General features: G+C 46.5%; 1 protein-coding gene across 5 annotated transcripts in view; it reads left to right on the plus strand.

Moving 5' to 3' along the window:
• The window catches only part of specc1 (sperm antigen with calponin homology and coiled-coil domains 1), a 61,602-nt gene extending 48,158 nt beyond the window's left edge, over positions 1 to 13,444 (plus strand). For all 5 annotated transcript variants that reach the window (XM_068599900.1, XM_068599901.1, XM_068599902.1 and 2 more), the window contains 3 exons: positions 9,076 to 9,192; positions 10,210 to 10,269; positions 12,173 to 13,444. In XM_068599900.1, coding sequence (XP_068456001.1) covers positions 9,076 to 9,192; positions 10,210 to 10,269; positions 12,173 to 12,262 — 267 coding nt within the window. In that variant the 3' untranslated portion in view covers positions 12,263 to 13,444. The remainder of the gene's footprint in view (positions 1 to 9,075; positions 9,193 to 10,209; positions 10,270 to 12,172) is intronic.
• The last annotated feature ends 40 nt before the right edge of the window (positions 13,445 to 13,484 follow it).

The following is a 13,484-nucleotide window of genomic DNA, read 5'->3' on the forward strand; positions in this document are numbered from 1 at the left end:
CTATCTTTTTTTCTGGTGAATTCCAGCACCTTCCACAGGGACTGCAGCTTCCTCGGCTGCGCGTGTGCGTGCGCGACACTCTACGGTGTTTGTGCGTCGCAGTAAACGCAGCCCGGTCGAGCGGTCTGACCGCAGACCCGCGCTGCAGTCTGGCGAGCGTCGGCAAAAGGTTACCGTCACTGTTCACGTCTGGAGAAAGGTCGAGCTGCTGCGGCGCTACGAGGCCGCCGGCCACATGGAAGCCACTAATTACAGGCCTAATGGCCAGAGACCGCCTGATCCGTCACAGCGTGTAGCTCCAGGACAGAGCGGCGGTCGGCTGGAACACGAGCACATCCCGGTTGCCTGTCTTCCCTGCTCCCCGTCATGCTAGTGTTCTGCTCTGGTAAAGGTCAGGGAGGTTGCCTTTTGTCAATACGCCCAATTGCAGTTTGCAGTTCCTCTCCTCTCTGCCGAGCAGTAAGGTCAAAGAGGTGACGGCGCCGCTCTAATTGGCTCTTAAGTTTGGTTGTAATTTATGCTCGGCCTCTTCAGGCTCCATTATTAATGGTCACCTGGAGGAGGCAGCTGTTTGCTTTGATAACGCGCTCTCGCGTCGCGCTCGTCTGCCAGACAGAAGCGTCGCCGCGAGGCGAGCTCAGCGCCGCCGGGCTCGGCCCCGCCGGGCTCGGCCCCGCCGGGCTCGGCCCCGCCGGGCTCGGCCCCGCCGGGCTCGGCCCCGCCGGGCTCGGCCCCCCGCCGGGCTCGGCTCCGCGCCGGGCGTGATTGCGGCCCCATTGTCGGAGGACCTGTTGGTCAAACAGCAGCGTAATTAAAGTGAAACAGAAAACCGGAGCTATTGTCAGCAGGTCGGCGGGTTATTTGATGTTTAGATGCAAATAGCTGCCGAGGGCACGATAAATCTATGTGATTATAGCGGGGACACAAAGCCTGGTGTCACACTTAGCCTGTTTACTGCGATCAATAAAGGGATGAGAGAGTTGAGTGCTTGTACTCATCACATGGAGAAGATTACATTAGAGGGCAGAGCAGGTTGTGACGGACAAAAGAAAAACACAAGAATGAAGTGTCACCGTGTTGATCCATGTGAGGTGTGATGCTGCGAACGCTTATCTTCTTCTTCTATGCATACCGGGGACAAGAGCGACAAACAGGATGAAAGCAGGAACCATGGCCTACGTGCTTTAAATCGTGCATCCTCTTGAGCCATGTGTGTATGCTTGTGTACGTGTGTGTGTGTGTGTGTGTTGATGTGCACAGCCCTTCATACCGCATATTTAAATACATGTCACTTTACACTTTCACATCCACCTACATAACACTTGTTTATATTACTGTCATCTGTTTGTCTCTGCACTTTATTTGAATATTTTATATTCTATTGTAAATTGCATATGTTTATATTTCTTGCACTGTGCTGTTTGTTGTTGTTTGTCTCATGTACGCACCGCCCGCCAAGACAAATTCCTGGCATGTGCAGCATACCTGGCAGCTAAACGCTCGTGGTTCTGGTTCTGGTCTGCCGTGCGGGTCCCTGGACCGCCACAGATAACACGGTTATGGAGAGACACGTAAGATGGAGAAGGCGACTGTGCCGTCACCACGCAGAAGAGCGCCGTGCCCCCGAGGGAGGACGTGGAGCATGAAGCGCCGCCTCCACCGCCCGGCCACGCAGAGCCCCTCACAGCGGTCGCGTACGTGAGCCGCGTGAAACACTCACAACGCAGAGGATGCCATGTCCGGTTCGCTCCGACGCGACAAAATGTCAGATTCCAGGAACGATCGATGGGCGAGGACCTTCAGCTCGCTGTGATGGACTCTGCCCTGTGGGAGAGGAGGGCCTCTCACAGGAAACTGGCGTCCACCAGGGATTGTGTGCACGTCAGAGCTGGACGGGACTCAGGCTTGAAACACGAGCTTTTACACAACTTGTGTTGCGCTGGTCTTCAAGGCGGTTTCAAGGCCTGTAGCGGGATGTCTTGTGACTTTTACAGACGTCCTTTTCCTGCTCTCACGGCCGCAAAGTCTTTACATTGTGGTTCTTTACCAGCTGGATTACACGGCGCTGTGACCTCAGAGCAAGTCGACCACTTTCACAGTTTTTAGTTGCAAAATCTCTCTTTTTATGTTAAACTTCTGAAACCGTAGTTGATCAAAATGCTTTCTTTGTTGCGCTTCAAGTTCCACAAAAGTCTCTGTAAAAGCTTTCTAGAACGTCCGGTGAGCTGGAAAACACGCCGGCCTCCTACTGTATATTTATCAGACTCTTTGATGTCTTAATTTAGGACGGCTCCGGACACTTTTTAAACTTTTTTTGTTTTTCTCAATTAACCATAGAAGCCCAACCAAAATAAATAAGCTGTTTGTTCAGGATGGGAACAATGAGCAAAGGCTCTGAACATGCGGCTCAGCTGGGCCTGACACAGCACAGCTCATCCGGCCACGTCTGGGAAACTCTCACACTCACCCACACACACACACACACACACACACACACACACACACACACAAAGCCATTGAAGGCAGGAATAGACCCCAAAGCGAGTGTGGAATGGAGGTCGGCCATCGAGGAGGGGAAGAGGTTTGGAGTTCAAAGAGAAGCCGTGAATGTATATTTCAAGAATGTAGGATGAGCAGTGGTGGTGCTGCGAGTGTAAAATAACAGAAGACAGTTGTTATTAAGAAGTGCGCTGCATTGTTTATTCCTTAAAATCCTCAGTAATCCTGATAACTAAACAATATCTGGTTCAGATTGGAATAGAAACTGGAGGTTTGTCCGGGCGTGAGTGCAACAGAAAGCCCAGAATGAGAAACCCTGACATCATGACATCATGACATCTTGTGCAACATGTCTGATTTGCAGACTTTGACTCAGATGAGAACATTAACAGAACAGATCCAGGATGTGTTCAGTGTCGCTCAGCAGGACTAGAAGCAGGAGGATCACTTCTTAACGTACCGGTGATCCACGATGCAAAGATTAGAAATGAGTTTGAGAGTCAGAAAATGAATCAAGGCTCCAGCTGTGATGACATTCAGCTCCTCTAGATAATAACAATGTAAATTCAGACTATGTTGTTGTCGTCGGTGAACGTTTTCCTCCACAGATCTGTCAGAGAGCATCAGTGCAGCTGGTCGCCCTCCCCACTCGTTATCCTGTCATGTGTGCACACCACATCCATTAAAGCCCATGTATAGACAGGATGAGCAGCGCTATCAAGCTCCAGCAGCTCTGCGACCTTCCCCCCCGCCTGCTTCTCAGCCGGCCATCGCTCATGGCGGTGATTCATGTCGTGGTACATGAGGGCGTTCTCCCCCCGCTCCTTCATGTCAAACTTTCTTTTCTTTCTTTCCTTTTCGTTTCTTCCCCGGCGTCTCCTTCGTGCTCGTTTGTCTCGCGTCGCCCGACTCATTCGAGGTGAGGCGGCGAGGTTCTGTGACAGGAAACATACTGAGGCTCATCAGTCAGGTGGCGCTGACGTCTCCTGCCTTCACCCTTCAGACCGATGTCTTTTTAACAAGCCGTGTGTCACACATCTCCTCCGTCCAGTAGCTTCACACGTGGCGGCAGAGGGCACACACACTTAACTCCCACCGCCGCACAACGGCATCAAGCTGCTGTCCTGTTGCTTCCAGCGCTCGGCTGGCGTCCAGCTGGTCTGGGAATGCCATCTCTAAATGGTTTACAGCGAGCCGCCCTCGCTCTTCAACGTCCTCTGCAGCTTCAGTCTCACGCAGGAAGGAAATGATTACGTCATTAATCGATCAACTGATTAGTTGATTGACAGAAAGAAAGCCGTCAGCAATCAATTAATTGTTGAAGGCATTTTCTCTTCAAAAATAATACTCCATCTTCACTTTCACGACTTGCTGCTTTTCTCTGTTTTTATCATTTCATACTTTTGTAATCTGATTATTGAAAGACATGTGGGGAAGTGGACGCTCTTTTCTGCCTCCATAGTCAGAAGAGATCGTTGGTTCAGCTCTGTTTGCATGTTTGTGAACGATATAGAAAGCAAACACTACATTAAATCCACAGAAACCTCGCTCTCCACTTTTCCACGAGCAGTTTCTAAAGTCGCTGCTTGCTTCTAGTGACGTCAGAGAGATCTTTCAATGGAGCCGTGTGTTTCTTGTGCTCATTAAAACAGAGAGAATCAGTCGTGCAGCATTGGCCCGTTCTCGTATGGCTCGTCTTTGTCTACATTTTGTTCCCTAATGAAACTTTCAAGGCTCATCTGCTGAAGCCGCCGCAGAACTCATCTGCTTCCCACCGCAGCAAACACAAGCCGATGTAAATCAACTGGACATTAACTCTTGTTTTCCTCCCCTGTCCAGTCATCCTCTGTACAATCCCCTGCTTCTCTCTCTCATAAATTCTCTTTCTCTGAGCCCTCAAAAGCCTCGGCTCTGCCTTTTGTGAGACGCTTCCTGTCGCTTGATGCTGTGTTTGCTTTTCCGAGCCGGCTCCCAGAGAGCTGTTGTTGTCCGCTGCTGTTTTAGCATTCACGCCTCTCCCGCTTGTCCCCCCCGAACGACGCACAACCCCGACACACAACCCCCACACACCCACCTGCCCGGTCCTGGTTCTGGGCCCGGACACACACTCTCACACACACGTGTTCCAACTGCACTCTGCAGCTTCTCTTATATGAAGGTAGATTTGTGTCTTTATTACGCAAATCTCTCGTTTGTAAGTAAATTATCTGACTACAATTCCCAAATGTTTACTCCCCCAAAAATATTTTTTTCTGAGAGCTTTTTTTTTTAGAGCGTTTTTTTTTTCCAGCGCTTTTTTTGTTTTAGAATGTTTTTTTTAGAGCGTTTTTTTTTAGAGCGTTTTTTTTTTTAGGGCGTTTTTTTTTTTTAAGCGTTTTTTTTAGGGTGTTTTTTTTTTTTAGGGTGTTTTTTTTTAGGGTGTTTTGTTTTTCCAGCGCTTTTTTTGTTTTAGAATGTGTTTTTTTTAGCGTTTTTTTTAGAGCGTTTTTTTTTTTAAAGCGTTTTTTTTTAAAGCGTTTTTTTTTAGAGCGTTTTTTTTTTTTTAAGCATTTTTTTTAGAGCGTTTTTTTAGGGTGTTTTTTTTTTTAGAGCGTTTGTTTTTTAGAATGTTTGTTTCTTAGAGCGTTTTTTTTTTAAGCGTTTTTTTTAAGAGAGTTTTTTTTCAGAGCGTTTTTTTTTAGAGCGTTTTTTTTAGAGTGTTTTTTTTAGAGCGTTTTTTTTTTAGGGCGTTTTTTTTTTAGGGCGTTTTTTTTTTAAAGCGTTTTTTTTAGGGCGTTTTTTTTTTAAAGCGTTTTTTTTAGAGCGTTTGTTTTTTAGAATGTTTGTTTCTTAGAGCGTTTTTTTTTAAGCGTTTTTTTTTAGAGAGTTTTTTTTCAGTGTTTTTTTTTAGAGCGTTTTTTTTTAGAGCGTTTTTTTTTTTTAAAGCATTTTTTTAGGGTGTTTTTTTTTTTAGGGTGTTTTTTTTTATTGTTTTTTAGAATGTTTGTTTCTTAGAGCGTTTTTTTTTTAGGGCGTTTTTTTTTTTAAAGCGTTTTTTTTAGAGCGTTTGTTTTTTAGAATGTTTGTTTCTTAGAGCGTTTTTCTTTAAGCGTTTTTTTTTCGAGAGTTTTTTTTCAGTGTTTTTTTTCAGAGCGTTTTTTTTAGAGTGTTTTTTTTTAAAGCGTTTTTTTTAGGGCGTTTTTTTTTAGAGCGTTTTTTTTTTTAAAGCATTTTTTTAGAGCGTTTTTTTTTTTAGGGTGTTTTTTTTATTGTTTTTTAGAATGTTTGTTTCTTAGAGCGTTTTTTTTGAGCGTTTTTTTTTAAGCGTTTTTTTTAAGCGTTTTTTTTCAGAGCGTTTTTTTTTAGAGTGTGTATTTTTGGAGTGTTTTTTTGTTTACAGCGGGGTTTTTTAGAGCAATTTTTTTTTAAGAGCAAAGATTTTTCTTTTGAGAGCAAAGATTTGGGATTTGCAGTCAGATAATTTACTTACAAACAAGAAATTTGCTCGAGTAATAAAGACACAAATCTACCTTCGTACTCTTATCTGCTGATTTGTCGTTTTTGTCGTCTATCTCGGTCTAAGAGTCTGTGAGGTCTGACGAACCCTATCACTGCCTCTGAGAGAGAGAGGGTGTGTGTGTGTGTGTGTGTGTGTGTGTGTGTGTCAGTCTGCACACACAGTGCTAATAGTGCTGTTGATGAGCCAGCGAAGAGAGACACGGGGGGAGTTATGAGAGGAATGTGACATGACATGACTGCACAAGTCTGCCCTCCAGACATAACAGCCGGGCACTGAGTGACGGAGAGGAGACTGAAGCATCCGGACGCTGCTGTCCAGCCCTCACACCATCAAAACGTTATCTTTAGGATGAAGATCACTTAAGGGCTTCGTGTGAAAAGTTGCTGTTAATTCATTATGGAGCATGAAGTGTTTTTTAAGATATAATGACGGGAGTTTTCTGATCGTTTCCCTTGAGATGATCATACGCTTGTGGCCGATCGGGTGGTTGTTGGTCACGTGAAGATCGACTGCATCGCAAGACGAATGGTAGTGTGTCTTCATGCCGATGAGCCAGCTGCTCCTGGGGTCCTCTGGTGACTCCCTGAAGCTGCTCAACAGTCATTATCTCATTCATTATAACGAATCAGATTTAAGATTTTCATCATGTCGGGCATGTTCACATTTTGGGAGATCTTTAACAGTAACATCGCTAAATATTTACTGTATTAACTCGTTTAAAAAAAGTGGAACCATTTTGTCTCCAGACCTCTTTTCCCCAAATTAATTCCAATACTTGTGTTTATTGTATGTATTTGTTCAGCAAAGTCTTGGGGAAAAAATGTATATTTGCTTAAAAAAATCACTTCTAAAAGACATTTTGATGGTAACTATGAACATCCAGCATGATATGAGCCAGATTCCCTAAAAAAGCCTCCTGGAGCGTCAATAAGACACCTTTTAGTAAAGATTAGGACCTAAAGAACCAGAACCTGCAACAAAAAACACAATAAAACAAAGTCTTGTCCTGTTGGGAAGGAGTTTCAGTGAAGAAACTGTGTTGATCGGTTCAAAAATGGAAAAGTTACATATTTTATTACAAACGATTGTCTGAGTGGGGCATGCTGGGACTTAAAATGAGAGCGGGAAGATTTTCACACCGTTTCCAAAAGGTTAATATATAAAAAACATTGCATCATTGAACAAAACATTTAATAAGACCTTGAGTGTGTCTCCAGCAGGCAGGAGGCTCTCACCTTGAAACACAGCGATGAGGTGAGCGAACTGCGGTCCAGACGAGCGAATCACAAAGAACAAACGTGCCAATCACTGCAGTGACTCAAAGAGATTTTTAATTATTGTCCTGCTGCTGAAGACCACTGGAGGAAGACCAGTGGAGGAAGACCAGTGGAGGAAGACCACTGGAGGAAGACCACTGGAGGAAGACCACTGAAGGAAGGCCACTGGAGGAAGACCACTGGAGGAAGACCACTGGAGGAAGACCACTGGAGGAAGACTACTAGAGGAAGACCACTGGAGGAAGGCCACTGGAGGAAGACCACTGAAGGAAGATCAGTGGAGGAAGACCACTGGAGGAAGACCACTGGAGGAAGACCAGTGGAGGAAGACCACTGGAGGAAGACCAGTGGAGGAAGACCACTGGAGGAAGACCACTGGAGGAAGACCAGTGGAGGAAGACCACTGGAGGAAGGCCACTGGAGGAAGACCAGTGGAGGAAGACCACTGGAGGAAGACCACTGGAGGAAGACCAGTGGAGGAAGACCACTGGAGGAAGACCACTGGAGGAAGACCACTGGAGGAAGACCACTGGAGGAAGGCCACTGGAGGAAGACCACTGGAGGAAGACTACTGGAGGAAGACCACTGGAGGAAGACCACTGGAGGAAGACTAGTGGAGGAAGACCACTGGAGGAAGACCACTGGAGGAAGACCACTGGAGGAAGACCAGTGGAGGAAGGCCACTGGAGGAAGACCAGTGGAGGAAGACCACTGGAGGAAGACTACTAGAGGAAGACCACTGGAGGAAGACTAGTGGAGGAAGACCAGTGGCTCAGAGCCGGTCAACAACACGCTGCGTTCACAATCTTCAGCATCTCTCTCTCTCTGCTTTGTGTACAGACACACTGATGGACCCAGAGATGAGTTATGCTGTTTATCCCAAACACATTAAACATTAAAACTTGTGTTTAATCCCTTTCAGTCTTCAGCACGTTTAGCTTCTGCTTTGTGGAGGACGCAACAGCTCGGCTTCTTCTCTCGCATCCAGACAGTCAGTGACACATCTGCCCACAGACATCAATGGAGACGCAGTTTAATGCAAACAGGCTGAAGTCTGCACGCATGGATCAGTTTTTAGATCAGTCCACCAATCAATCCAGACTGAAATATCCAACTATTAAATGCTTTGTCATGACATTTTGCCTTTGCATGGTCCTCTGACTCTGACTCTGGCTTTATCTTCCCGCTCACGTTGGCAGCAATACGTTGCTTTACAGTATTTCCACCTCTGCAGCTTCCCCTGGTTCAGCGGGGGCTCTGTGTGGGAGTCCACTGTGAGCCCATTCAGAAAGCTCATGAGATTGATAAACAAGAAGACACCGGAAATAACTTATCTCTCTCACAGTGAGCCTGCGACGACAAACAATGGTCCGGAGGTTGTCTTTCCTCTGAACTCTGCTCTCATCAGCCCTCAATACGGTTCAAACAGAGTACGGGCTGACGATGCTCCGTGAATAGCAAACAGAAGCAGAACCGCTGGACATGCTGCGATGCACGTTCCTCACACACACACACACACACACACACACACACACACACACACTGAGCATCGGCATCCAAGAAGCAGAACCTCCCAAAGGAAACGGCACACAATAGCGTTCACCTTTTGTTTCCTGTGGTTCTGTGACGGGTTCTTCTCACGGCCCGCTCACGTTGTCAAGAGGCCATTTGCTCTCTGACACAAATTATGCGCACTTTAAGCGCATTATCATTATGCCATATTGATTTTGACTCGCTTGTCACTTCTATGTTTTTTTCCACTGCCCTCTGTCTCCTCTCTGTCTCCTCTGCCGTCGACAGAATATTGACGTGACCAACTTCAGCAGCAGTTGGAGCGACGGCTTGGCGTTCTGCGCCCTCCTGCACACGTATCTGCCCGCCCACATCCCCTACCACGAGCTCCTCAGCCAGGACAAGGTATGGAAGTACAGGACGACTCCAACAGGTCGCTCAGCCCCTCAGCGGCACGGCAGACCTCAAAGTGATGGGAAACCAATGTGCTGTGTTCATGCCACACACACTAAACATATCAAGCACACGCTCTCTCCTCATAGGCTCACGTGACGTCTTCCCTCACACACATACATCTCCAACACTGGATCCAAACCTTACTTTACTGTTCACATGTGGTTTCTCATCAGAACGGTGAGGTCTGGTGCAGCTTTAACTTTACTCTTCACTGAAATGAATGTCGCGGTGCATCGTGTCATAAACATCATGGTGTCGTGTTCCTAACTGTCATTGCATAGTTTGTTTCGGAAACATAATAAAAAGGCATAGCAGAGTATGTCACAGGTGAAATACGTCATCAATAATTCACGGCGTAGTGTGCCAACATTTAGTATTAAAGGTTGCACCTCCAACCTGACACGCGTAACAGATGAGTCATAAAGGTGTGTGTGAGCGCGTGAGCCGACGACACACACGTCTCTGCATAATTCAATAGAGCCTGTTGGCTTTAATAACTCTCGCTGAATGACTTTTCCTGAGGCCCAAACACGACCTCTCCTAATCTGTTCTCCCAATAATCCCATTACTGCCCTTTAACGTGGACGTGTTAAGCAAACAATGTGACAGTTAGACTATAGGTTATAAATAGAGAGGGGGGGGCGTTCAAGAGCTAAAACTAATTGTCATCAAGTGACGATACAAAAGTCTGAAGTCGCATCAGGAGCATGAAGCTAAATCTAAAGGAATGTGCAGCTTCACAACTATGAAGAGAACATCGTAACACAATAAACCCCTGAAGGCAAACAAGCTGAGGCCAAGTATGTTCTGCACGGTCTCCTGGGTGTGTGTGTGTGTGTGTGTGTGTGTGTGTGTGTGTGTGTGTGTGTGTGTGGGGTCACACATGTACGTGTTGCCGTCCAGACCTCCATGTGTGCTGCTGCAGCTTCACGGTGTCTGAACGCACAATGATTTGTTTTTCTTCAGGACCGGAATCTGACCCTGGCTTTCCAGGCCGCCGGGAGCATCGGGATCAAACCCTCTCTGGTGAGCTGAGCTGTCACACACACACACACACACACACACACACACACACACACACAGATGGCACACAGAGATAACACCAAATGGACCTGGACCGTTTGATTAGACATCTCAGGATGTGCGACGCCTCTCAGACGTTTCATGGTCTCTCCTCCTGACGGTCTTGAGCTTCACCGCGTTACCGAGTCCGTTCTCGCCGGGTTGCCTCGAGCCGGCGGCGGCGAGCTGCAAACCTACGACGCTTTGCATCAAGAGAGAAAGCAACCAACTTCATAAGTCTGTTGACAAGAGATACCTCTGTTACAAAGCTAGAGCCTGGAGACCGTTAGCTTAGCTTAGCATAAAGAAGGAAGCGGGGCGCTAGCTCGACTCTGGCACAGATAAAACATTTAAAAAAGCACCTGTAGGGATCACACATCAACATGTCTCTTGTGTCACGAGCATCTACGTGTATTTATACACACGTGTGGGAACCTTTTCATCAAAATCCTTCCACAAGTTTCTAAATAAACATCAAAATGTCAAAACATTCCATTCCGGGTGGATTCTTCCTCAAAGCTGCAGGGAAACATAAAATAACATATTGAATACTCGATGAGAAACAACGGGAAAGTTGAAGTTGTATTGTTTATGAAAAGCTCACAGACTCAGGTGATACTCTTCATCATCGTCTTCATGCGTGAGTTTCATCTCAGCGGGTCGACAGCGGCCTCATCACCCGACATCCATGTGGACCGAAATGTTGTGTTGAATCTTTATTGGCGCTGGAACGCTCATGACATCACCGGTTTCTAACTAAGCCCCGCCCACTTCCAACCACTGAGAAAAACCAAGACAGAAAAAAACAGAAATCTCTCATGTGACGGAACCAGAACTGAACAGTTTGATGTTCTTGAGGGTCGAGAGCAGAAGAATCATCACCAAGAAGACATCCAACCAGAACTTCTGCTCTGATACGACTCAGAAAGCGCTTTGCTCTCAATGTGGAGCCAGCTGGACGTCAGCGAGGAAGTGAATTAGGCTTAAATATTTCACTGAGACCAAAGGTCACACTACTTATTAATTATCCGTTGCTGCTCGCGGTCGGTTTCCAGAGACGGGAATCTGGTTCCCATGCCGATGACTTTCAACTTTTCTATCGCTGCTTTCTGCGAAGCTTCAGACGGCCTGAGAGGAGCGGACGGTTCCCCGTCAGGAGGTCTGACATCATGGGAGGGGCTGGACTGAAGCTGTGTGTGAGTCTGCAGAGAGTCATGTGAAGACTCAGCGTCTGACTCACAGAGATACTTCCCTTTCCCCTCTCACAGTAGCTGAAGTGCATCTTCTGAAGCCCACAGCATGAGCAGCAGTTCATTTGTCCTGAATCGCTCCACACAGTAAACTCACGCTCAGGTAACCCTCAGGAAGTAAATAACTTGATCCAGACAGTCGAACGTCTGAAGAAAAGATGTTTCTTTATGAGATTTCTCATTGAGACTCGTAAGCTAACCTGATGGTCAGAGACAGCGTGACAAACAGCAGCTTCTAGTCTTTTCACAGGTTTCTTTTGTCAACGTTCAGCCTCATTCAGTCAGTATTTAGTAATGGAAAACACGACATAACTAAAAATATATCAAAATGAAAATGAAAGTACACACAAAGCATGCAAATAAGAAACCACTACTAACTGAAAAACACATGTAAATCCCTTCAGCACCACCTGTCTGTCTACTCCGTCACCGAGTGAAGTGATTACATCTCTTCTACTTTCACATTCATGGCATTCAGACTCTCCTCAGAGGGACTTCTTCATAACGCTGCTCACATCTTCACATTAAAAATAAAACACAATCCAAACGATGACAACCCCACCGCCGCTCCACACCTTCACCTCACGCTGCTGCTCCTCTCCTCCTGGTCTCTGCAGGACATGGAGGAGCTGATGCAGACGGACCGGCCGGACTGGCAGAGCGTCATGCAGTACGTCTCTCAGATCTACAAGTACTTTGAGACCTGACGGGCGGACGGAGGAGCTGGAGGCGCCGTCACGCACCACCTTCACCTTCCGGACAGAAGCAGCGCTGCAGCTGGACTCTCCTCCCGCACGCCGGCGGGAACGTGAGCGAGGAGAAACGTCACGACGGTCACGGAGCTGCTCGCGGCCTCGGAGACTGCAGAGAGGAAACGCGTCACCTTCTTCAGGTGTCCAGAGGGCCTCTGCTTCACACAGACACACACACACACACACACACACACACACACACACACACACACACACACACTCTGTGCTGCAGAACACTTATCAAGCATGAGAGAGGATCCAGAACTGTTTTATTTATTTGTATCTCTCTCTGTTGACTTTGAAAGACTCAGTAGAAAAGAGCCTCATGTTATTTTTGCTGATGATCTGTTCGTGGATCAGAAGCTCCGGTGGCGCCGCGTGGAAACAAACTTTGGGTCAACTTTGTTTTCCGTGGGCTGGAAGGTTGCTTTAAAGAACCGGACCGGTTCTCCTCGTGGAGCTGAGAGTTTTCTGAACTGACGGTTTGAAAAGAGTTGAAGCCTTTATATTTTTCATCTTTAATTGTTTGCAGTCTTAAGAATTTAAATCAAACAAACCCGGCGGCCGCGGTGGAAACAGGATCACCGGATGGACCGAACGGAACCGCCTCCTGCGTCTTCTTCAGGTTTTCCATCGAGACTCAACAACATGGTTCTGCAGCTGCTTTGCAAAACATACATAATTGACATTGTCGTGTTAAATTATGATGGAGATGAGGACTTTTACATGTCAGAGAAGAGCTCTTCTCTGTGGTTTGATGTACACACGCCTCCATCTGCAGAAGCCCTGTTTGAGAGTGTTATTTATTTATTTACTTGCATCCTGAACAGCGTGTGCAGTTTTCTATTTACGGATGTCAGAGGCCTGGTGGATGACTATTGCTCAATAAAAGATTGTCAAGTTTCATATTCAGTTATTTACTTTTAAAAAAACATTCAGGTGATGTTTTGACTCAAAGATGCTGAGCTGAAGCTCCAGCTGTGATGTTGCACTCAGCTCTGTGCGGGTTGAGGACCTCTGTGGCTGACTGGAAAAGTGTTCACACACATCACACCTTTTCTACTCACACACATTCCTGCAGCAGGTAATACTTGATGGAAATATCGTAAAACAATAAAAATGTGCCATTGGATCAAACCTGGTCTGGCTCTCAGGAATATTATGAGACTTTTCCTCT

The sequence above is a fragment of the Clinocottus analis genome, unplaced genomic scaffold, assembly GCF_023055335.1.
Source record: "Clinocottus analis isolate CAN_PGR_092001 unplaced genomic scaffold, fCliAna1.0.p SCAF_5, whole genome shotgun sequence".
Classification (NCBI taxonomy): Eukaryota; Metazoa; Chordata; class Actinopteri; order Perciformes; family Cottidae; genus Clinocottus; species Clinocottus analis.